General features: G+C 44.5%; 1 protein-coding gene across 1 annotated transcript in view; it reads left to right on the top strand.

Moving 5' to 3' along the window:
* The first annotated feature begins 705 nt into the window (after window positions 1–705).
* LOC129847162 (CUB and sushi domain-containing protein 1-like) overlaps window positions 706–24,819 on the top strand; it is a 42,671-nt gene continuing 18,557 nt past the window's right edge. Inside the window, exons 1-5 of the mRNA XM_055914976.1 lie at window positions 706–987; window positions 18,538–18,723; window positions 21,984–22,178; window positions 22,891–23,064; window positions 23,287–23,460. Coding sequence (XP_055770951.1) covers window positions 18,540–18,723; window positions 21,984–22,178; window positions 22,891–23,064; window positions 23,287–23,460 — 727 coding nt within the window. The 5' untranslated portion in view covers window positions 706–987; window positions 18,538–18,539. The remainder of the gene's footprint in view (window positions 988–18,537; window positions 18,724–21,983; window positions 22,179–22,890; window positions 23,065–23,286; window positions 23,461–24,819) is intronic.

Here is a 24,819-nt window from a genome sequence, read left to right as displayed (position 1 = left end):
ATGTCTCTGTGTGTCTCTGTGTGTCTCTGTCTCTGTGTGTCTCTGTCTCTCTATGTCTCTGTGTCTCTGTGTGTCTCTATGTCTCTCTCTCCCTTATTTTGTTATTTTTGAAAACACACTTTATTTAGATAGTCCGGTTTTTCCATCTGTAGATTCTCTGCAGATAGTATGTATAACTATCTGTTGATAAACAACTGCTTGCTAAGATAGGGCAAAGGAATATTGCTCAGTTAGAATACTGTTAAATTGCTCAGTTAGAATACTGTTTAAATGCTTAGCTCTGCTCACTATTGTTGTACAGTTGATTATCACTGTCGTTGTACAGTTGATTATCACTGTCGTTGTACAGTTGATTATCACTGTCGTTGTACAGTATATTATCACTGTCGTTGTACAGTTGATTATCACTGTCGTTGTACAGTTGATTATCACTGTCGTTGTACAGTTGATTATCTCTGTCGTTGTACAGTTGATTTTCAGTGTTTTGACCAACTATTGTTTCTTTGTTTATTCACAATATCATATGTCAGCCCTCCCCCTAACAACCTTCTCATAATATTAACAATGTAATCACCAACATTTGAAACGTCTCAGACTTTTAAACATAATAGTTGTTACTTTGTTTATTCACAGCAGCGTATTTCTGTGGAAACTTTTCAGATTTATTCAGAATATTTAAATGTTGTTGTTGTTGTTGACGTTTCATTAAATGGCGTTTGTTTGTTTATTCCCAGCGGCATACTGCAGCTTCCCTAGCAACCCTCTCAACGGAACGGTCCACAGTCAGACAGGCACCAAGCTAGGCAGTACCCTGCGCTTCAGCTGTGACCAGGGCTTTCGTCTGATTGGCCAGAGCAGTGCCACCTGCACCCGCACCAACCAGGGGATCTACACATGGAACGCACCCGTACCCCTCTGCCAAGGTAAGGACATGAACCACAGGGAATATACATACAGTATGGAACGCCCCCGTACCGCTCTGCCAAGGTAAGGACATGAACCACAGGGAATATACATACAGTATGGAACGCCCCCGTACCCCTCTGCCAAGGTAAGGACATGAACCACAGGGAATGTACATACAGTATGGAACGCCCCCGTACCGGTCTGCCAATATATATGGAATTTGTCCCAATACTTTTTGTTCCCTAAAATATACAAAAGTCATTTATAAACAATTCGGAAAGTATTCAGACCACTTGACTTTTTCCACATTTTGTTACGTTACAGCCTTATTCTAAAATGTATCAAATAAAATAAATCTGCATCAATTTATACACAACCCCATAGAGACAAAGTGAAAACAAATGTATTAAAAATATTAAACAATTAACTTACATAAGTATTCAGACTCTTCGGTATGAGACTCAGTTGCATCCAGTTTCCATTGATCATCCTTGAGATGATTCTACAGTTGTGGCCAAAAGTTTTGAGAATGACACAAATATTCATTTCCACAAAGTTTGCTGCTTCAGTGTCTTTAGATATTTTTGTCAGATGTTACTATGGAATACTGAAGTATAATTACAAACATTTCATAAGTGTCAAAGGCTTTTATTGACAATTACATGAAGTTGATGCAGAGTCAATATTTGCAGTGTTGACCCTTCTTTTTCAAGACCTCTGCAATCCGCCCTGGCATGCTGTCAATTAACTTCTGGGCCACATCCTGACTGATGGCAGCCTATTCCTGTATAATCAATGCTTGGAGTTTGTCGGAACTTGTAGGCTTTTGTTTGTCCACCCGCCTCTTGAGGATTGACCACAAGTTCTCAAGTTATCAACAAGTCTCTGAATGTCCTTGAGTGGCCCAGCCAGAGCCCGGACTTGAACCCAATCGAACATCTCTGGAGAGACCTGAAAATAGCTGTGCAGCGACGCTCCCCATCCAACCTGACAGAGCTTGAGAGGATGTGTAGTGTACAATGGGAGAAACACCCCAAAATTGTTTCTTGCCATTTTGAGCCTGTAATCAAACCCACAAATGCTGATGCTCCAGATACTAAACTAGTCTAAAGAAGGCCAGTTTTATTCCTTCTTTAATCAGAACAACAGTTTTCAGCTGTGCTAACATAATTGCAAAAGGGTTTTCTAATGATCAATTAGCCTTTTAAAATGATAAACTTGGATTAGCTAACACAACGTTCCATTGGAACACAGGAGTGATGGTTGCTGATAATGGGCCTGTGTAGATATTTCTTTATAAATCAGCCATTTCCAACTACAATAGTCATTTACAACAGTGACAATGTCTACACTGTATTTATGATCTATTTGATGTTATTTTAATGGACCAAAAATTTGCTTTTCTTTCAAAAACAAGGACATTTCGAAGTGACCTCAAACTTTTGAACGATAGTGTACATATTCTTCTCTGTTTTTCCTTCTCTGTTTCAGCACCAATTGGTAGATAAAAAAATACTCTAATCTTGTGGATTATCTTTATCTAGGTTTTAGAAAAGTTTTTACGAATCATAAAAAAATGGTTTCTTTACGCACTAAAGAAAGAAAAAGGTGGTTTAATTAATTCTGAACATTTAACCCATCAAATCAAATACAATGTCATTTGTCAAATGCTTCGTAAACAATAGATGTAAACTAAAATTGAAATACTTGTTTTCCCAACAATTCAGAGAGAAAAAGAGAAATAATATAAACATAAAAAGGAATACATCCACAATGAGTAACGATAACGTGGCTACGCAGTACGCCAGTACCGAGTCAATGAGCAGGGAGGGAATTGAGGTAGATATGTGCATATAGGTAGGGGTTGTAACGAGGGTGCTGAGAGTCAGGAAGCAAGTTCAGGGAGTAAAAGAAACAAGGAACACGAAACACAAAAAACACACCGATATGAAAACAGAGTCAATAACACCTGAGGAAAGAACCAAGGGGAGGGACAGATACAGGGAAGATACTCAAGGAGGTGATGGAGTCCAGGTGAGGGACAGATACAGGGAAGATAATCAAGGAGGTGATGGAGTCCAGGGGAGGGACAGATATAGGGAAGATAATCAAGGAGGTGATGGAGTCCAGGTGAGGGACAGATATAGGGAAGATAATCAAGGAGGTGATGGAGTCCAGGTGAGGGACAGATATAGGGAAGATAATCAAGGAGGTGATGGAGTCCAGGTGAGGGACAGATACAGGGAAGACAAGGAGGTGATGGAGTCCAGGTGAGGGACAGATACAGGGAAGATAATCAAGGAGGTGATGGAGTCCAGGTGAGGGACAGATACAGGGAAGATAATCAAGGAGGTGATGGAGTCCAAGTGAGGGACATATACAGGGAAGATAATCAAGGAGGTGATGGAGTCCAGGTGAGGGACAGATACAGGGAAGATAATCAAGGAGGTGATGGAGTCCAGGGGAGGGACAGATACAGGGAAGATAATCAAGGAGGTGATGGAGTCCAGGTGAGAGACAGATACAGGGAAGATAATCAAGGAGGTGATGGAGTCCAGGTGAGGGACAGATATAGGGAAGATAATCAAGGAGGTGATGGAGTCCAGGTGAGGGACAGATATAGGGAAGATAATCAAGGAGGTGATGGAGTCCAGGTGAGGGACATATATAGGGAAGATAATGAAGGAGGTGATGTAGTCCAGGGGAGTGACAGATACAGGGAAGATACTCAAGGAGGTGATGGAGTCCAGGTGAGGGACAGAAACAGGGAAGATAATCAAGGAGGTGATGGAGTCCAGGTGAGGGACAGATACAGGGAAGATAATCAAGGAGGTGATGGAGTCCAGGTGAGGGACAGACACAGGGAAGATAATCAAGGAGGTGATGGAGTCCAGGTGAGGGACATATATAGGGAAGATAATGAAGGAGGTGATGGAGTCCAGGGGAGTGACAGATACAGGGAAGATACTCAAGGAGGTGATGGAGTCCAGGTGAGGGACATATACAGGGAAGATAATCAAGGAGGTGATGGAGTCCAGGGGAGGGACAGATACAGGGAAGATAATCAAGGAGGTGATGGAGTCCAGGGGAGGGACAGATACAGGGAAGATAATCAAGGAGGTGATGGAGTCCAGGTGAGGGACAGATATAGGGAAGATAATCAAGGAGGTGATGGAGTCCAGGTGAGGGACAGATACAGGGAAGATAATCAAGGAGGTGATGGAGTCCAGGTGAGGGACAGATACAGGGAAGATAATCAAGGAGGTGATGGAGTCCAGGGGAGGGACAGATATAGGGAAGATAATCAAGGAGGTGATGGAGTCCAGGGGAGGGACAGATACAGGTAAGATAATCAAGGAGGTGATGGAGTCCAGGTGAGGGACAGATATAGGGAAGATAATCAAGGAGGAGATGGAGTCCAGGTGAGGGACAGATACAGGGAAGATAATCAAGCAGGTGATGGAGTCCAGGTGAGGGACAGATATAGGGAAGATAATCAAGGAGGTGATGGAGTCCAGGTGAGGGACAGATACGGGGAAGATAATCAAGGAGGTGATGGAGTCCAGGGGAGGGACAGATACAGGGAAGATAATCAAGGAGGTGATGGAGTCCAGGTGAGGGACAGATACAGGGAAGATAATCAAGGAGGTGATGGAGTCCAGGGGAGAGACAGATACAGGGAAGATAATCAAGGAGGTGATGGAGTCCAGGTGAGGGACAGATACAGGGAAGATAATCAAGGAGGTGATGGAGTCCAGGTGAGGGACAGATATAGGGAAGGTATTCAAGGAGGTGATGGAGTCCAGGTGAGGGACAGATATAGGGAAGATAATCAAGGAGGTGATGGATTCCAGGTGAGGGACAGATACAGGGAAGATAATCAAGGAGGTGATGGAGTCCAGGGGAGGGACAGATACAGGGAAGATAATCAAGGAGGTGATGGAGTCCAGGTGAGGGACATATACAGGGAAGATAATCAAGGAGGTGATGGAGTCCAGGTGAGGGACAGATACAGGGAAGATAATCAAGGAGGTGATGGAGTCCAGGTGAGGGACTGATACAGGGAAGATAATCAAGGAGGTGATGGAGTCCAGGTGAGGGACAGATACAGGGAAGATAATCAAGGAGGTGATTGAGTCCAGGTGAGTGACTGATACAGGGAAGATAATCAAGGACGTGATGGAGTCCAGGGGACTGACAGATACAGGGAAGATAATCAAGGAGGTGATGGAGTCCAGGGGAGGGACAGATACAGGGAAGATAATCAAGGAGGTGATGGAGTCCAGGTGAGGGACAGATACAGGGGAGATAATCAAGGAGGTGATGGAGTCCAGGGGACTGACAGATACAGGGAAGATAATCAAGGAGGTGATGGAGTCCAGGTGAGTGACTGATACAGGGAAGATAATCAAGGAGGTGATGGAGTCCAGGTGAGGGACAGATATAGGGGGAAGATAATCAAGGAGGTGATGGATTCCAGGTGAGGGACAGATACAGGGAAGATAATCAAGGAGGTGATGGAGTCCAGGTGAGGGACATATACAGGGAAGATAATCAAGGAGGTGATGGAGTCCAGGTGAGGAACAGATACAGGGAAGATAATCAAGGAGATGATTGAGTCCAGGTGAGGGACAGATATAGGGAAGATAATCAAGGAGGTGATGGAGTCCAGGTGAGGGACAGATACAGGGGGAAGATAATCAAGGAGGTGATGGAGTCCAGGTGAGGGACAGATACAGGGAAGATAATCAAGGAGATGATGGAGTCCAGGTGAGGGACAGATATAGGGAAGATAATCAAGGAGGTGATGGAGTCCAGGTGAGGGACAGATACAGGGGGAAGATAATCAAGGAGGTGATGGAGTCCAGGTGAGGGACAGATACAGGGGGAAGATAATCAAGGAGGTGATGGAGTCCAGGTGAGGGACAGATACAGGGAAGATAATCAAGGAGGTGATGGAGTCCAGGGGAGGGACAGATATAGGGAAGATAATCAAGGAGGTGATGGAGTCCAGGTGAGGGACAGATAAAGGGAAGATAATCAAGGAGATGATGGAGTCCAGGTGAGGGACAGATATAGGGAAGATAATCAAGGAGGTGATGGAGTCCAGGTGAGGGACAGATACAGGGAAGATAATCAAGGAGGTGATGGAGTCCAGGTGAGGGACACATACAGGGAAGATAATCAAGGAGGTGATGTAGTCCAGGTGAGGGACAGATACAGGGAAGATAATCAAGGAGGTGATGGAGTCCAGGTGAGTGTCATGAGGCTCAGGTGCGTGAGACGATGGTGACAGGTGTACGGTATAATCAGCAGCCTGATGACCTATAAGGACGGAGAGAGAGAATACCGGACCGGGGTAAAGTGACTTGTCAACAGGGTAGATTATAAACGTTAGCAGCATTGAGGCCGGAGAGGGAGAATACCGGACGAGGGGTAAAGTGACTAGTCAACAGGATAGATTATAAACGTTAGCAGCAGTGAGGCCAGAGAGGGAGAATCCCGGACGTGGGTAAAGTGACTAGTCAACAGGATAGATTATAAACGTTAGCAGCAGTAAGGCCGGAGAGGGAGAATACCAGACAGGGGGTAAAGTGACTAGTCAAGAGAATAGATTATAAACGGTAGCAGCAGTGCTGAGTCAAAAGAGTGACAAGGGTCAATCCAGATAGTCTGGGTAGCTTTTGGTTAACTATTTCAGATTCAGATCAACTTTATTATCCCACCAGTGGCAAATTCATTTGGTTATGTGCCTAATAAGACGGTACATAAAACATGAAAACACACGAACTACACAATATAATTCATTCAAAGTGCTTTAGCTACACAGTGAATGTGATGCAGTAATGCTGTAGAGGAACCTACAGGCTATCCATTCTACAGCCTAATGGCTGATGGTATAAAACAGTCCCATTATCTATCTGATTTCATTTTCTTTTGAAGAAAATCTCTTTTTCCTTGTCCGGCTGCTGCTGTGACTCAGTTTTGAGTCTGTCTTGTAAAATGCTTTAACGATTTAGAAGGATGAGTTTGGTGTACAGTACAGGTGTGAGGATGAGTTTGGTGTACAGTACAGGTGTGTGGATGAGTTTGGTGTACAGTACAGGTGTGAGGATGAGTTTGGTGTACAGTACAGGTGTGAGGATGAGTTTGGTGTACAGTACAGGTGTGAGGATGAGTTTGGTGTACAGTACAGGTGTGTGGATGTGTTTGGTGTACAGTACAGGTGTGAGGATGAGTTTGGTGTACAGTGCAGGTGTGAGGATGAGTTTGGTGTACAGTACAGGTGTGAGGATGAGTTTGGTGTACAGTACAGGTGTGTGGATGAGTTTGGTGTACAGTACAGGTGTGAGGATGAGTTTGGTGTACAGTACAGGTGTGAGGATGAGTTTGGTGTACAGTACAGGTGTGAGGATGAGTTTGGTGTACAGTACAGGTGTGAGGATGAGTTTGGTGTACAGTACAGGTGTGAGGATGAGTTTGGTGTACAGTACAGGTGTGAGGATGAGTTTGGTGTACAGTACAGGTGTGAGGATGAGTTTGGTGTACAGTACAGGTGTGAGGATGAGTTTGGTGTACAGTACAGGTGTGAGGATGAGTTTGGTGTACAGTACAGGTGTGAGGATGAGTTTGGTGTACAGTACAGGTGTGAGGATGAGTTTGCTGTACAGTACAGGTGTGAGGATGAGTTTGCTGTACAGTGCAGGTGTGAGGATGAGTTTGGTGTACAGTGCAGGTGTGAGGATGAGTTTGGTGTACAGTACAGGTGTGTGGATGAGTTTGGTGTACAGTACAGGTGTGTGGATGAGTTTGGTGTACAGTACAGGTGTGTGGATGAGTTTGGTGTACAGTACAGGTGTGTGGATGAGTTTGGTGTACAGTACAGGTGTGTGGATGAGTTTGGTGTACAGTACAGGTGTGAGGATGAGTTTGGTGTACAGTACAGGTGTGAGGATGAGTTTGGTGTACAGTACAGGTGTGAGGATGAGTTTGGTGTACAGTACAGGTGTGAGGATGAGTTTGGTGTACAGTACAGGTGTGAGGATGAGTTTGGTGTACAGTGCAGGTGTGAGGATGAGTTTGGTGTACAGTGCAGGTGTGAGGATGAGTTTGGTGTACAGTGCAGGTGTGTGGATGAGTTTGGTGTACAGTACAGGTGTGTGGATGAGTTTGGTGTACAGTACAGGTGTGTGGATGAGTTTGGTGTACAGTACAGGTGTGTGGATGAGTTTGGTGTACAGTACAGGTGTGAGGATGAGTTTGGTGTACAGTACAGGTGTGTGGATGAGTTTGGTGTACAGTACAGGTGTGAGGATGAGTTTGGTGTACAGTGCAGGTGTGAGGATGAGTTTGGTGTACAGTACAGGTGTGTGGATGAGTTTGGTGTACAGTACAGGTGTGAGGATGAGTTTGGTGCACAGTACAGGTGTGAGGATGAGTTTGGTGCACAGTACAGGTGTGTGGATGAGTTTGGTGTACAGTAAAGGTGTGAGGATGAGTTTGGTGTACAGTACAGGTGTGAGGATGAGTTTGGTGTACAGTACAGGTGTGTGGATGAGTTTGGTGTACAGTACAGGTGTGAGGATGAGTTTGGTGTACAGTACAGGTGTGAGGATGAGTTTGGTGTACAGTACAGGTGTGAGGATGAGTTTGGTGTACAGTACAGGTGTGAGGATGAGTTTGGTGTACAGTACAGGTGTGTGGATGAGTTTGGTGTACAGTACAGGTGTGTGGATGAGTTTGGTGTACAGTACAGGTGTGAGGATGAGTTTGGTGCACAGTACAGGTGTGAGGATGAGTTTGGTGTACAGTACAGGTGTGAGGATGAGTTTGGTGTACAGTACAGGTGTGAGGATGAGTTTGGTGTACAGTACAGGTGTGAGGATGAGTTTGGTGTACAGTACAGGTGTGTGGATGAGTTTGGTGTACAGTACAGGTGTGTGGATGAGTTTGGTGTACAGTACAGGTGTGAGGATGAGTTTGGTGCACAGTACAGGTGTGAGGATGAGTTTGGTGTACAGTACAGGTGTGAGGATGAGTTTGGTGTACAGTACAGGTGTGAGGATGATTCATGATCTATAGCAATTTTCCTTCCTGCCGTCTTAATCGAGCGCTGGAGTCTTGACTTGGTCTTGCACACTTCACAAATACGCATTATCTGACCAAAGGACAAAACACTCTGCAGGACAGATGTATAGAACATTTGTAAGATATTGCGATTGAAAAAAAAAAAAAAACCTCTGTTGCAACTTCCAGGCCGTCGGCGCGGGCAGTCGGCGCGGGCCGTCAGACAGTGGACTCAAAACAGTCCTGGAGGCTTCAGTCTCTTCATGAGTGTAACACATTGCTAATATGATGGTAAATGTTCAGATAGAGATGTTACAGTCTCCCATGATCAGCTTTGGGATACAAGGTCATGAATGAAGTCGGCAGCTATGAGCGTGTGAATGGAGGGGGCTATGTAGACAATAAATAGTCATGTCTTTATTGTAGACAATAAATAGTCAACCTGATTTATTTCCCATGGCAGGTAGTATGGCCATAGTTTTTATAGCAAGAAGTTCAATATCTTTAGTACAGACCTTGGGCTAAGTTTTAATATGGGCAGGACTGTAATATTTCTCGTTGATGAATGCACAAATTCAACCGTCTTTTCTCTTACCAGAGTTGATGTTTCAGTCCATGCAAACGATGGTGTAGCCATCCAGCTACACAGCAGAGTAGAGATCCTGTTCTATAAGCCAGGTCTCAGGTCCCAGGTCTCATGTCCCAGGTCCCAGGTCCCAGGTCCCAGGTCTCAGGTCTCAGGTCTCAGGTCCCAGGTCTCAGGTCCCAGGTCCCAGGTCCCAGGTCCCAGGTCCCAGGTCCCAGGTCTCAGGTCTCAGGTCCCAGGTCCCAGGTCCCAGGTCCCAGGTCCCAGGTCTCAGGTCTCAGGTCTCAGGTCCCAGGTCCCAGGTCCCAGGTCCCAGGTCCCAGGTCCCAGGTCCCAGGTCCCAGGTTTCAGGTCCCAGGTCCCAGGTCCCAGGTCCCAGGTCCCAGGTCCCAGGTCCCAGGTCCCAGGTCCCAGGTCCCAGGTCCCAGGTCCCAGGTCCCAGGTCCCAGGTCTCAGGTCTCAGGTCCCAGGTCCCAGGTCCCAGGTCCCAGGTCCCAGGTCCCAGGTCCCAGGTCTCAGGTCTCAGGTCTCAGGTCCCAGGTCCCAGGTCCCAGGTCCCAGGTCTCAGTCAGAAGTCCTTTCGAACTTCTGACTGTCAGTCAAAACAGAAAATGTGTGTCAGTCTGTTTCATGTGAAAACAGTGAACAACATGTGAACATTTCTGAATTATAAAATTTCAGTGGAGCCAGTTTAAAGTGCACTTTATTCCAGAACTTGGGTTAATCTGGGGTGGGGAAACTGGCTCCACGGTATATATTATAATTCAGAAATGTTCACAAGTTGTTCACTGTTTTCACAAGAAACAGACTGACACACATTTTCTGTTTTGACTGAGTTTAAGGTCCCAGGTCCCAGGTCTCAGGTCTCAGGTGGACAGATCAGGCAGGGTACTAGCCCGTAACTCCTCATTCTAATTCCCTACGCTTTCTACATGGCCATGTATAATAGATGGAAGAGGTTTTCTGAAGGGCTGTTTTTTTAAAATCCTAATTCCTAATTCCTCCTCTTCTGCCAGGCTTCCTTGGTTTTAGATGCCTTTTACTGGGAAGATGTTGTATTGATTGTGGTGTTCCATGGCAGTGTGGACTTGCAGCAAAGGGCCGGAGATTAAGCAGGACATCCCTTGTGTATGATATCTGCGGTTGCGGATCGCTGTACCCTTTGACTGTTAGGTCGACAGCTTGTTAAAACTAACCGTCAACGCACTGCTTTTTTGCCTCATTATTATTATTTTATTTATTTATTTATTTATTTCTCCTTTATACATTTAAGCAATACATTTAAGTCATTTAGCAGACGCTCTTATCCAGAGCGACTTACAAATTGGAAAGTTCATACATATTCATCCTGGTCCCCCCGTGGGGAATGAACCCACAACCCTGGCGTTGCAAGCGCCATGCTCTACCAACTGAGCCACCGGGTAGGCCAGTTGAGAACAAGTTCTCATTTACATCTCCGACCTGCGATTTATTAGCTATACGATTTAATAACACTCAAGAATTGAGTTGGTTGAGGTGAATCGCAACTTTAACCTGTTTGGGGTGCAAGCCCGACCTCGGACCGAAAATGACAACAGCTGCAGAGCGCGAAATTCAAAATCTATTTTTTAAAAATATTTAACTTTTACACATTAACAAGTCCAATACAGCATTTGAAAGATAAACATCTTGTCAATCCAGCCAACATGTCCGATTTTTTAAATGTTTTACAGAGAAAACACCACATATATTTATGTTAGCTCACCACCAAATACAAAAGTGGACAGACACGTATGAATTATGATTATGAAGTATGAATTATGATTGAAGTAGCATGCACAACCAACCGAAATAAACTAAAACCAACCTAAAGAGCCCAGAAAAAACGACCTCAGATGACAGTCATATAACATGTTACACAATAAATCTATGTTTTGTTCATAAAAAGTGCATATTTTAGCTATAAATCTGTTTTACATTGATGCTACCCAAAAATGCTAACACATAGCTAGAGTCTGAATCCAGCCGGGAGTAGCCAGAGAAAATACATACACCAACGTCGGCTACTAATTACACCTCATAAAACATTTCAGAAAAACATATGGTGGATAACTAATGAAAGACAGATATCTTGTGAATACAGACAACATTTCCGATTTTTGAAGTGTTTTACAGCGAAAACACAATATATCGTTATATTAGCTAACATCATAAGCTAGCATAAGGCAGCATTGATTCTAGTCAAGCGCTAGCCTAGCATAGTTAGCAGCGTTAGCATTCAACAGTTCGACATATATATGAAAAAGCATCCCAAATTGGGTCTTATCTTTCTTGGTACTCCATCAGAATGTTGTAACGGGGTCCAATGTCCAGTAGAGTCTTTAGTTGGGTTCCAGAACGAAGGATTCCCCTCTTTGGTTAGCTAGCACGGTAGCATTGCTGCGCCAGAAAGCGTTTCTTCAAAAAATTCTTCCGTCGTTTCACATCTAAAGTCCAGAATAAATTGCAATAATATAATTAAAGTATATTGAAAAAACAACCTTTAGGATGATTTTGTGACATGTAGCAAATAATATCGTAGTCAGGCATCATATTCAAAGTTATCTACCTTGTTCCAGAAGCCGAGATCAAATTATCCTTCGCGCCCGGATTTTTATTTTAACTGCGCATGTCTCACAAGAAGTTCTGTTATTCAGTCCAGGGACGAGATATTCGACCCCTTTCAATTCTCACTTCCGCATTACAGTCTGAGGTACGCCTCTGACGTGTCTCTATGGTCCCAAGTCAAATGGCCTTTTATAGAGAAGGTCTTAAAGAGACACATCGCATTTTGGGAAACTCAATTCGGCTGGGAAAATGGCTGTAAAAATATTTCTGTTCGACTTAGAGAAACAATTCAAACCTTTTTAGAAACTACAGACTGTTATCTATCCAACAGTAGTAAATATATGCATATTGGAAAATAAAAAGTTTCTTAGGAGGCCGTTTGAAAATGTGCACACATTTTCCAGTTTTTTCAATATTCAGCGTGCAGCCAGAACAGGTTAAAACACTTCAAGTGAACAAACACGGAAGGGTCCATGTTGCTGTAAGAAGAGACGCCACACACACAAGTCCTTCCCTTTAAATATTGATCGTTCTGATGGGGGTAGTAGCCGTTCAGAGTCATGTTGGTTTCAGACCTGGTGCGTCGATACTGCTGACTGTGCTAATGTTGGAAGATTAGTCTATATAGAACTATACCAGGGAGAATAGTGTACAATAGTAGGCTGTACCCTCGTCTATTACCTGCACTAACCATGGAGCTGTGTGATCCCACAGTAGGCTGTACCCTTGTCTATTACCTGCACTAACCATGGAGCTGTGTGATCCCACAGTAGGCTGTACCCTCGTCTATTACCTGCACTAACCATGGAGCTGTGTGATGACACAGCTAAGTGTAGGCTGTACCCTCGTCTATTACCTGCACTAACCATGGAGCTGTGTGATCCCACAGTAGGCTGTACCCTCGTCTATTACCTGCACTAACCGTGGAGCTGTGTGATGACACAGCTAAGTGTAGGCTGTACCCTCGTCTATTACCTGCACTGACCATGGAGCTGTGTGATGACACAGCTAAGTGTAGGCTGTACCCTCGTCTATTACCTGCACTAACCATGGAGCTGTGTGATCCCACAGTAGGCTGTACCCTCGTCTATTACCTGCACTAACCGTGGAGCTGTGTGATGACACAGCTAAGTGTAGGCTGTACCCTCGTCTATTACCTGCACTAACTCATGGAGCTGTGTGATCCCACAGTAGGCTGTACCCTCGTCTATTACCTGCACTAACCGTGGAGCTGTGTGATGACACAGCTAAGTGTAGGCTGTACCCTCGTCTATTACCTGCACTGACCATGGAGCTGTGTGATGACACAGCTAAGTGTAGGCTGTACCCTCGTCTATTACCTGCACTAACCATGGAGCTGTGTGATCCCACAGTAGGCTGTACCCTCGTCTATTACCTGCACTGACCATGGAGCTGTGTGATGACACAGCTAAGTGTAGGCTGTACCCTCGTCTATTACCTGCACTAACCGTGGAGCTGTGTGATGACACAGCTAAGTGTAGGCTGTACCCTCGTCTATTACCTGCACTAACCATGGAGCTGTGTGATCCCACAGTAGGCTGTACCCTCGTCTATTACCTGCACTAACTCATGGAGCTGTGTGATCCCACAGTAGGCTGTACCCTCGTCTATTACCTGCACTAACTCATGGAGCTTGTGTGATGACAAGTATTGCGCCATGCGTCAGGTTCAAGCTGTTACAGCTTGGTCTGCACTTCGCTCCATAACAAGTTAATTAGCCGACATGTCTTTTTTTGTATTATTAACTGTTACTAACGATCCTCAGCAACAACCACACAGCCGTGACGGCGTTTAGAGAGGAAGCAAATGGAGGCAAACTAAAACAACGTAATGATCATCTAGGCTGTACCAACTGACGGGAACTAACTGTACATTGGGCTCCCGAGTGGCGCAGCGGTCCAAGGCACTGCATCTCAGTGCCAGAGGCGTCACTACAGACCCTGGTTCGATTCTAGTCTGTATCACAACCGGACGTGATTGGGAGTCCCATAGGGCGGCGCACAATTGGCCCAGCGTCGTCCGGGTTTTGCCGGGGTAGGCCGTCATTGTAAATAAAGAATTTGTTATTAACTGACTTGCCAAGTTAAATAAAGGTAAAATAAAAAATAATAAAAATTGACAGTTGAATATGTGTGGTCATTAGGACTACTGACCGTCCATACTGACAGTGGTTCCTATTTAACACGATAGAAAAAGGAAACAGAGAAAGTCAGGGTAGTCTTTAATTAAGACATTAAAGTTAAAAGGCTGTACAAATTAAATGCTTTGTAATTGCACAGCATTTCATCAACTTCACTGTGGTGAGAGGTGACATGCTTCAGTTTGCTGCCATATGACTCATGTCACCTTTGTCTCCAGCAATCATCAGGTAAATTAGGTCTAAAACACACGTCCTTTGTTTATTCCACATCTCATAACATATCACTAATCTACCCAGCTCTGATCAATATCTCTGATCAATAGCTCTGATCAATAGCTCTGATCAATAGCTCTGATCAATAGCTCTGATCAACCGCTCTGATCAATATCTCTGATCAATAGCTCTGATCAATAGCTCTGATCAATAGCTCTGATCAACAGCTCTGATCAATAGCTCTGATCAATATCTCTGATTAATATTTCTGATCAATATATCTGATTAATAGCTCTGATCAATAACTCTGATCAATAACTCTGATCAATATCTCTGATTAATAACTCTGATCAATAACTCTGATCAATATCTCTGATCAATATCTCTGATCAATAACTCTGATCAATATCTCTGATCAATATCTCTGATTAATAACTCTGATCAATATCTCTGATCAATATCTCTGATCAATAGCTCTGATCAATATCTCTGATCAATAACTCTGATCAATATCTCTGATCAATATCTCTGATTAATAACTCTGATCAATATCTCTGATCAATAGCCCTGATCAATATCTCTGATCAATAACTCTGATCAATATCTCTGATCAATATCTCTGATCAATATCTCTGATCAATATCTCCGATCAATAACTCTGATCAATATCTCTGATCAATAACTCTGATCAATATCTCTGATCAATAACTCCGATCAATAACTCTGATCAATAACTCTGATCAATATCTCTGATCAATAACTCTGATCAATATCTCTGATCAATAACTCTGATCAATAACTCCGATCAATATCTCCGATCAATAACTCCGATCAATAACTCTGATCAATATCTCTGATCAATAACTCCGATCAATATCTCTGATCAATATCTCTGATCAATATCTCTGATCAATATCTCTGATCAAGTTGTAAATGACAGTGTACGGAGAACGATGTTATTTCTATCAGGAAAAATAAAGTAGCTGCATTTTCCGCTTGGAACCGAGGAACCGGCAGGTTCACTAGGCCTCATTCTTGGTTTCCTCGTGCACAAAGGTGGTGGAATGATGAGGTTGAATTAAATCCATGTCAGAATACAACGTATCGGTAGACACATTTATTCTATCTCCACCGCAAACGAATAGCGGGTGAATAGCAATGGTATTCTCATGCTTATGTTGAAAGGTCAGAATATGCGTAGACAGAGAAGAGCATATAAAGGAAATTACACTCCATTTATATTAGCTTAACTCTGGTTGGAATTCCCCCCCATGCTACAGTGGCAAGAAAAAGTATGTGAACCCTTTGGAATTATCTGGATTTCTGCATAAATCGGTCACCACATGTGATCTGATCTTCATCTAAGTCACAACAACAGACAAACTGTAGATGAATTTCCGGTGCACTTTCAAAATCTCTCATTCTGCTGTATAGAAATTTTTCATGTTAAGGCTTATAACGTATTGATGGAGGTGTGGGGATCCTCTAATGTATTGATGGAGGTGTGGGGGTCCTCTAATGTATTGATGGAGGTGTGGGGATCCTCTAATGTATTGATGGTGGTGTGGGGATCCTCTAATGTATTGATGGTGGTGTGGGGATCCTCTAATGTATTGATGGTGGTGTGGGGATCCTCTAATGTATTGATGGTGGTGTGGGGATCCTCTAATGTATTGATGGTGGTGTGGGGATCCTCTAATGTATTGATGGTGGTGTGGGGATCCTCTAATGTATTGATGGTGGTGTGGGGATCCTCTAATGTATTGATGGTTCTGTGGGGATCCTCTAATGTATTGATGGTGGTGTGGGGATCCTCTAATGTATTGATGGTAGTGTGGGGATCCTCAAATGTATTGATGGTGGTGTGGGGATCCTCTAATGTATTGATGGTAGTGTGGGGATCCTCTAATGTATTGATGGTGGTGTGGGGATCCTCTAATGTATTGATGGTGGTGTGGGGATCCTCTAATGTATTGATGGTGGTGTGGGGATCCTCTAATGTATTGATGGTGGTGTGGGGATCCTCTAATGTATTGATGGTGGTGTGGGGATCCTCTAATGTATTGATGGTGGTGTGGGGATCCTCTAATGTATTGATGGAGGTGTGGGGATCCTCTAATGTATTGATGGTGGTGTGGGGATCCTCTAATGTATTGATGGTGGTGTGGGGATCCTCTAATGTATTGATGGAGGTGTGGGGATCCTCTAATGTATTGATGGAGGTGTGGGGATCCTCTAATGTATTGATGGAGGTGTGGGGATCCTCTAATGTATTGATGATGGTGGTGTGGGGATCCTCTAATGTATTGATGGTTCTGTGGGGATCCTCTAATGTATTGATGGTGGTGTGGGGATCCTCTAATTTATTGATGATGGTGGTGTGGGGATCCTCTAATGTATTGATGGTGGTGTGAGGATCCTCTAATGTATTGATGGTGGTGTGGGGATCCTCTAATGTATTGATGGTGGTGTGGGGATCCTCTAATGTGTTGACGGTGGTGTGAGGATCCTAAAATGTATTGATATAGGTGGTGTCGGGATCCTCTAATGTATTTATGGAGGTGTGGGAATCGTCTAACATATTGATTCTGCTGTGGGCGGTGTGTGTTGAATTGTAAACAGGGAATTGGTGACCATGACTTAACTTAAAAAGGTCAAGTTAACATTTTGTCACAGAGAAGTTATACAGTCGTTATTTAGCAAAAGCAATAACTTAAAAATGTAAACATTTACTAATTGACGTTCTGGATAAAGTGACATAATGTCTTCCTTGAGGGGATAGAGTCGAAATGAATAACCTGATGATTGTTATGAAAATGTTTATGGCAATTCATTTTAAGCCTCAATTCTGAAAAGTTGGTCACACATTTATGGTAGGTCACACAGATTGTTTGATGGAAAATTTGATTGGATAATGGAAGATTTGATTGGCTGATGGAAGATTTGATTGGCTGATGGAAGATTTGATTGGTTAATGAAAGATTTGATTGGCTGATGGAAGATTTGATTGTTTGATGGAAGATTTGATTGGTTAATGGAAGATCTGATTGGTTAATGGAAGATTTGATTGGCTGATAGAAGATTTGATTGGTTAATGGAAAATTTGATTGGCTGATGGAAGATTTGATTGGCTGATGGAAGATTTGATTGGTTAATGGAAGATTTGATTGGCTGATAAAGATGAATAAAGAATAAAGATGCTCTAAGACCCCAGGAAATCACATAGACACGGAAACATTTGAACTCTTTCCTCCGAAATCCAAGCTGCTCTTTAAAGCCTCATCCTGCAGCATCCCATTACTCTCAAAACAACCCGTTGTAAAAACCACAGTCAATTTCCCATCAACCTTTCCCTAGGTATGCTTTCTCTCAGAAACAAAACCTAAGGGTTTCAATCGCCCCGCAGCCCCTACTCCGGTAACCAGCTGTATCAACAGTTGCGGTGATGCTGTATCAACAACAGCAGTGAATGTGGAAATTGGTAACAGCGGGGCGGCCATTGTGTGCTTCGAAAGTCAACTGCAGGTGTGATCTGTAGTCTGAATTACGTAGCTCTCTACTGACAGAGTCCAAAAATTGGCACCCTATTCCCTACTTAGTGCACTACGTTTGACCAGGGCTCTGGTAGGGAATAGGGTGCCATTTGAGATGCAGGCAGGTTATGTTTACCGAGCGCAGACGGGAGGGGGGCAAACTAATGTTTATGCCACGATAATACTTGTGAGAGTGAGAGCATTTGTACAAGGGGCATGTTGTGAGAGAAGCTCTATGCATACAGAGATGCTTATTCTAAAGCCTCCTGGGTAGTTTTTATGTCATGTGCTTTGTCACTGCCGGTTCTTTGCCTGACGGTGAAATAATCCCTTATTCCATCTGGGTTAAATCCATATCTACCAACAGCTCTGTTTTCAATTTTGTAATGTTGTTTTGTCTCTCTCACTGTATCTCTTTCCATTCCTCTTTCTCTTTCTATCTCTCTCTCTCCCCCTTTGCCCCCCTCCCTTCCCCTCTCTTTCAGTGATGGCTTGTGGGATGCCTATACCTCCAGTAAACGGTAGTATTGTCGGGCAGGACTTCACTCTTGGTGCCAGGGCCATGTACCAATGCAACCCCGGTTTCAGATTGGCCAGCCCCCTGGCCGTGTCAGTCGTCTGTCAGGAGTCTGGGAGGTGGAGCTCCAATCAGGCCCCGTCCCGCTGCATACGTGAGTAGTCCTCATTGGTTGGAGTTGACATACCTATACTTTGTTTACTGCCGCCAGAACAGACTGAATTCTTTGGGGCATAGAATCTACAGTTGCTCAATTTGCTATCAAGGGACCTAACGTGTGCCAGGAAAACATTACATCACCACCACCAGCCCGTACCGTTGACACCAGGACCAGCCTGTACCGTTGACACCAGGACCAGCCCGTACCGTTGACACAAGTACCAGCCCGTACCGTTGACACAAGTACCAGCCCGTACCGTTGACACCAGGACCAGCCTGTACCGTTGACACCAGGGCCAGCCTGTACCGTTGACACCAGGACCAGCCTGTACCGTTGACACCAGGACCAGCCCGTACCGTTGACACCAGGACCAGCCCGTACCGTTGACACCAGGACCAGCCCGTACCGTTGACACCAGGACCAGCCCGTACCGTTGACACCAGGACTAGCCCGTACCGGTGACCCCAGGACCAGCCCGTACTGTTGACACCAGGACCAGCCTGTACCGTTGACACCAGTACCAGCCCGTACCGTTGACACCAGGACCAGCCTGTACCGTTGACACCAGTACCAGCCCGTACCGTTGACACTAGGACCAGCCCGTACCGTTGACACCAGGACCAGCCTGTACCGTTGACACCAGGACCAGCATGTACCGTTGACACCAGTACCAGCCCGTACCGTTGACACCAGGACCAGCCCGTACCGTTGACACCAGGACCAGCCCGTACCGTTGACACCAGTACCAGCCCGTACCGTTGACACCAGGACCAGCCCGTACCTTTGACACCAGGACCAGCCCGTACCTTTGACACCAGGACCAGCCCGTACCTTTGACACCAGTACCAGCCCGTACCGTTGACACCAGGACCAGCATGTACCGTTGACACCAGGACCAGCCCGTACCGTTGACACAAGGACCAGCCCGTACCGTTGACACCAGGACCAGCCTGTACCGTTGACACCAGGACCAGCCTGTACTGTTGACACCAGGCAGGATGGGGGCCATGGACTCACGCTGTTTACGTCAAATCCTAACTCTGCCATCAGCATGACGCAACAGGAACCGGGATTTGTCGGACCAGGCAATGTTTTTTCAGTCCTCAGTGATGGCGTGCCCACTGGACCAGGCTCCTTCTTGTTTTAACTGATAGGAACACAGTGTGGTCGTCTGCTGCAACAGCCCATCTGTGACCAGAACCGATGACTTGTGCCCATCCGTGACCAGAACCCATGAGTTGTGCCCATCCGTGACCAGAACCCATGAGTTGTGCCCATCCGTGACCAGAACCCATGAGTTGTGCCCATCCGTGACCAGAACCCATGAGTTGTGCCCATCCGTGACCAGAACCCATGACTTGTGCCCATCCGTGACCAGAACCCATGAGTTGTGCCCATCCGTGACCAGAACCCATGAGTTGTGCCCATCCGTGACCAGAACCCATGAGTTGTGCCCATCCGTGACCAGAACCCATGACTTGTGCCCATCCGTGACCAGAACCCATGAGTTGTGCCCATCCGTGACCAGAACCCATGAGTTGTGCGCTCAGAGATGCCGTTCTGCACACTGTTGTCCTGCGCCGTTATTTGCCTGTTTTGTGGCCCGCCTGTAAACTTGCACAGTTCTTGCCATTCTCCTTCTACCGCTCTTATCAACGAGCAGTTTTCACCCACAGGACTTCCGCTGACTGGATGTTTTCTGATTGTCGCACCATTCTCTGTAAACCCGAGACACTGTCATGTGTGGAAAGCACAGGAGAGCGGACGTTTCTGAGATACTGGACCCGGATCACCTTGCACCGATGATCTTCTTTTTTTTTTACCTTTATTTAACTCGGCAAGTCAGTTAAAGAACAACTTATTATTTTCAATGACGGCCTAGTAACAGTGAGTTAACTGCCCTGTTCAGGGGCAGAACAACAGATTTATACCTTGTCAGCTCTGGGATTTGATCTTGCAACCTTACAGTTACTAGTTCAACGCTCTAACCACTAGGCTACCTGCCGCCTCTACACTCTAACCACTAGGCTACCTGCCGCCTCTACACTCTAACCACTAGGCTACCTGCCGCCTCTACACTCTAACCACTAGGCTGCCTGCCTCACCATCATACAATGCTAAAAGTCGATAAGTTAACTAATGTTCAATGGAACAGTAACTGAATGCCTTGATGTCTGCCTGCTGTATATAACAAGCCACAGCCACGTGACTCACTGTCTGTAAGAGCCATCCATTTTCGAGAATGGAGTGGTGTACCTAATAAACTGTCCGGTGAGTGTATGTCCTCATTGGTTAGAGTTCACTTGTCATGATTCCTCATTGGTTAGAGATCACTTATCATGAGTTCTAATTGATTGGCGATCACGTATGAGTTCCCATTGGTTAGAGATCCCTTATCAGGAATCCTCATTGGTTGGAGATCACTTATCGTGAGGCCTCATTGGTTGAAGATCACTTATCGTGAGGCCTCATTGGTTGGAGATCACTTATCGTGAGGCCTCATTGGTTGGAGATCCCTTATAGTGAGGCCTCATTGGTTGGAGATCACTTTTAGTGAGGCCTCATTGGTTGGAGATCCCTTATAGTGAGGCCTCATTGGTTGGAGATCCCTTATAGTGAGGCCTCATTGGTTGGAGATCACATCATTCAGTTCTCATTGGGGCTACATTACCTTCCACATATGTAATGAATCCGAATAATTATAAAAAGTTTTTTTCCAGAATTAGAGTTATGACCGGGTTCAGCGCCAGGAACATTTCACTTTTAGACTGTTGTTCACAGCTTCACAGTCACTAAAAGATGAGATCCAAGAATAAGGTACCACCACCAAGCTTGTGTCATGTTTAGATTATAAATAACTTAGAAAATGAGGATCGCTAGTTGTGGCTTTTAATTGTGGCGATTTTTAAATGTACTTTGACGACTAAATATAATAAAGTATTAACTATTAAAATCAAGTCAAATCAAATGTTATTTGTCACGTGCGTTGAATACAACAGGTGTAGACCTTACCGTGAAATGCTTACTTACAAGCCCTTAAACAACGATGCAGTTTTCTGAAAATGACAAAAAAAATACAAATAAGTAAGAGATAAGGAAAACAAATAATTAACGAGCATCAGTAAGTAACGTGTTATACAGATGAATAGACTGAAACATACAGTATATTGATAAAATAAAAGTCATTTCCCATCTTAAAACAGTTCAGTTAGTAATTTCTGACCGGTGACCTATGTGACCCCTGACCTTTGCAGCGGTGACCTGCCCTGACATCGGCCACGCTGCGGTGGATCACGGGAGATGGAGGCTGATCTACGGGTCTCAGAGCCAATACGACGCCTTGATGATGCTCATCTGTGACCCCGGTTACTACTACAAGGGTCAGAGGGTCATCCGTTGCCAGGCCAACAGCACCTGGGACTACCCGGCGCCCCGGCCGGCCTGCGAGAGTGAGTCAGAATCTACATCTCCCACAACGCATTGTAGAACAGTACAATCTGCCGTTTTGCTTTCAGCCAAGTTGTGCTTTAGATGATGTAGTAGAATGAGAAAGACACGGTAAATAAAACTGATTTCCCATGGAGATCATTATCAGTGTTAATTCACCAGACTAATGCTTTCTTTACATGTTCTCCTGCACAGAGGAGAGAGACAATTACTATAATTTTTTAAAATGTATTTAACCTTTATTTAACTAGGCAAGTCAGTTAATACAATGACGGCCTACTGGGAACACTGGGTTATCTGCCTTGTTCAGAACGACAGTTGTTTTACCTCGTCAGCTCAGGGATTCGATCCAGCAATCTTTCAGTTACTGGCCTAACGCTCTAACCACTTGGCTACCTGCCGCCCCCCCCAAAAAGATTGATGAATGCAGAGAGGAGAGAGAGAGAGAATTGGTAGCCCAGAGGAATGCAGAGAGGAGAGAGAGAGAGAATTGATAGCCTTGATGAATGCAGAGAGGAGAGAGAGAGAGAATTGTTAGCCTTGATGAATGCAGAGAGGAAACCTTGATCCAACAAAATGTCATCAAAACAAGACAATTACCCAAATGAAATACACCAAGTTGAACATATGAATGTGTTTTGTTGTTCTTTTAGGATTCATTTTTTCTTCTGCTTGCCTCATCGTGTTTCCTCTCCTCTCCTCTCCTCTCCTCAGTAATCTCCTGTGGGGACCTGGGCACTCCTCCGAATGGGAATAAGATCGGGACGCTGACGGTGTTCGGAGCGACAGCCATCTTCTCCTGTAACACAGGCTATACGCTGGTTGGTTCCCGGGTCAGAGAGTGCATGTCCAATGGCCTCTGGAGTGGATCCCAGGTCCAGTGTCTCGGTGAGAGAACCGGAACCAGCTAGAGACAGTTACAACCAAATGTAACCGTCTCAATTCAATTGTGTATTTCAAGCTATTTTCATAAAGAACCAGATCGTGGTGTTTGGTCAACCATTGTGTTTTATTAAGGCTATAAGACCTCTTTATGACAAACAGAATATATCCCTGTATGCATGTGTGACTGTATTCTTTGTCTTGCTCTGTTCTGCCCCTCCTCCCTAGCGGGTCACTGTGGTACGCCAGAACCAATAGTGAATGGTCAGATCATAGGAGAGAACTATAACTACAGAGGTAGTGTGGTCTACCAGTGTAACCCGGGATTCAGACTCATCGGGGTGTCTGTACGCATCTGTGAACAGGACCACCGCTGGTCCGGACGTACCCCTGTCTGTGTCCGTAAGTACCCAGAGATAGTGGCTTTGGGTTTGGGTTGAACTAAAAATAATCGACCAGGCTTTTACAGAAATCCCAGTTGGAACATTCCCAGAATTAGGAGGGAAAAAGCAGGGACATTCCCAGAATTAGGAGGGAAAAAGCAGGAACATTCCCAGAATTAGGTGAGGAAAAGCTGGCACATTCCCAGAATTAGGAGGGAAAAGCAGGGACATTCCCAGAATTAGGAGGGATAAAGCAGGGACATTCCCAGAATTAGGAGGGAAAAATTAGGGACATTCCCAGAATTAGGAGGGAAAAAGCAGGAACATTCCCAGAATTAGGAGGGAAAAGCAGGAACATTCCAAGAATTAGGAGGGAAAAGCAGGAACATTCCAAGAATTAGGAGGGAAAAGCAGGAACATTCCCAGAATTAGGAGGGAAAAAGTTTACATAGGCTTATAGATTAACGTCTACCTATAGAGTAATGAGTAATACTAGATAGGACTAGGGTCTACCTATAGAGTAATGAGTAATACTAGATAGGACTAGGGTCTACCTATAGAGTAATGAGTAATACTAGATAGGACTAGGGTCTACCTATAGAGTAATGAGTATCATTGGATAGGACTAGGGTCTACCTATAGAGTAATGAGTAATACTAGATAGGACTAGGGTCTACCTATAGAGTAATGAGTAATACTAGATAGGACTAGGGTCTACCTATAGAGTAATGAGTAATACTAGATAGGACTAGGGTCTACCTATAGAGTAATGAGTAATACTAGATAGGACTAGGGTCTACCTATAGAGTAATGAGTAATACTAGATAGGACTAGGGTCTACCTATAGAGTAATGAGTAATACTAGATAGGACTAGGGTCTACCTATAGAGTAATGAGTAACACTAGATAGGACTAGGGTCTACCTATAGAGTAATGAGTAATACTAGATAGGACTAGGGTCTACCTATAGAGTAATGAGTAATACTAGATAGGACTAGGGTCTACCTATAGAGTAATGAGTAATACTAGATAGGACTAGGGTCTACCTATAGAGTAATGAGTAATACTAGATAGGACTAGGGTCTTCCTATAGAGTAATGAGTAATACTAGATAGGACTAGGGTCTACCTATAGAGTAATGAGTAATACTAGATAGGACTAGGGTCTACCTATAGAGTAATGAGTAATACTAGATAGGACTAGGGTCTACCTATAGAGTAATGAGTAATACTAGATAGGACTAGGGTCTACCTATAGAGTAATGAGTAATACTAGATAGGACTAGGGTCTACCTATAGAGTAATGAGTAACACTAGATAGGACTAGGGTCTACCTATAGAGTAATGAGTAATACTAGATAGGACTAGGGTCTACCTAT

Source organism: Salvelinus fontinalis, unplaced genomic scaffold (assembly GCF_029448725.1).
Source record: "Salvelinus fontinalis isolate EN_2023a unplaced genomic scaffold, ASM2944872v1 scaffold_0741, whole genome shotgun sequence".
NCBI lineage: Eukaryota > Metazoa > Chordata > Actinopteri > Salmoniformes > Salmonidae > Salvelinus > Salvelinus fontinalis.
Note: the sequence above shows the minus strand (reverse complement) of the source record. Positions and strands in the feature narration are given on the sequence as shown.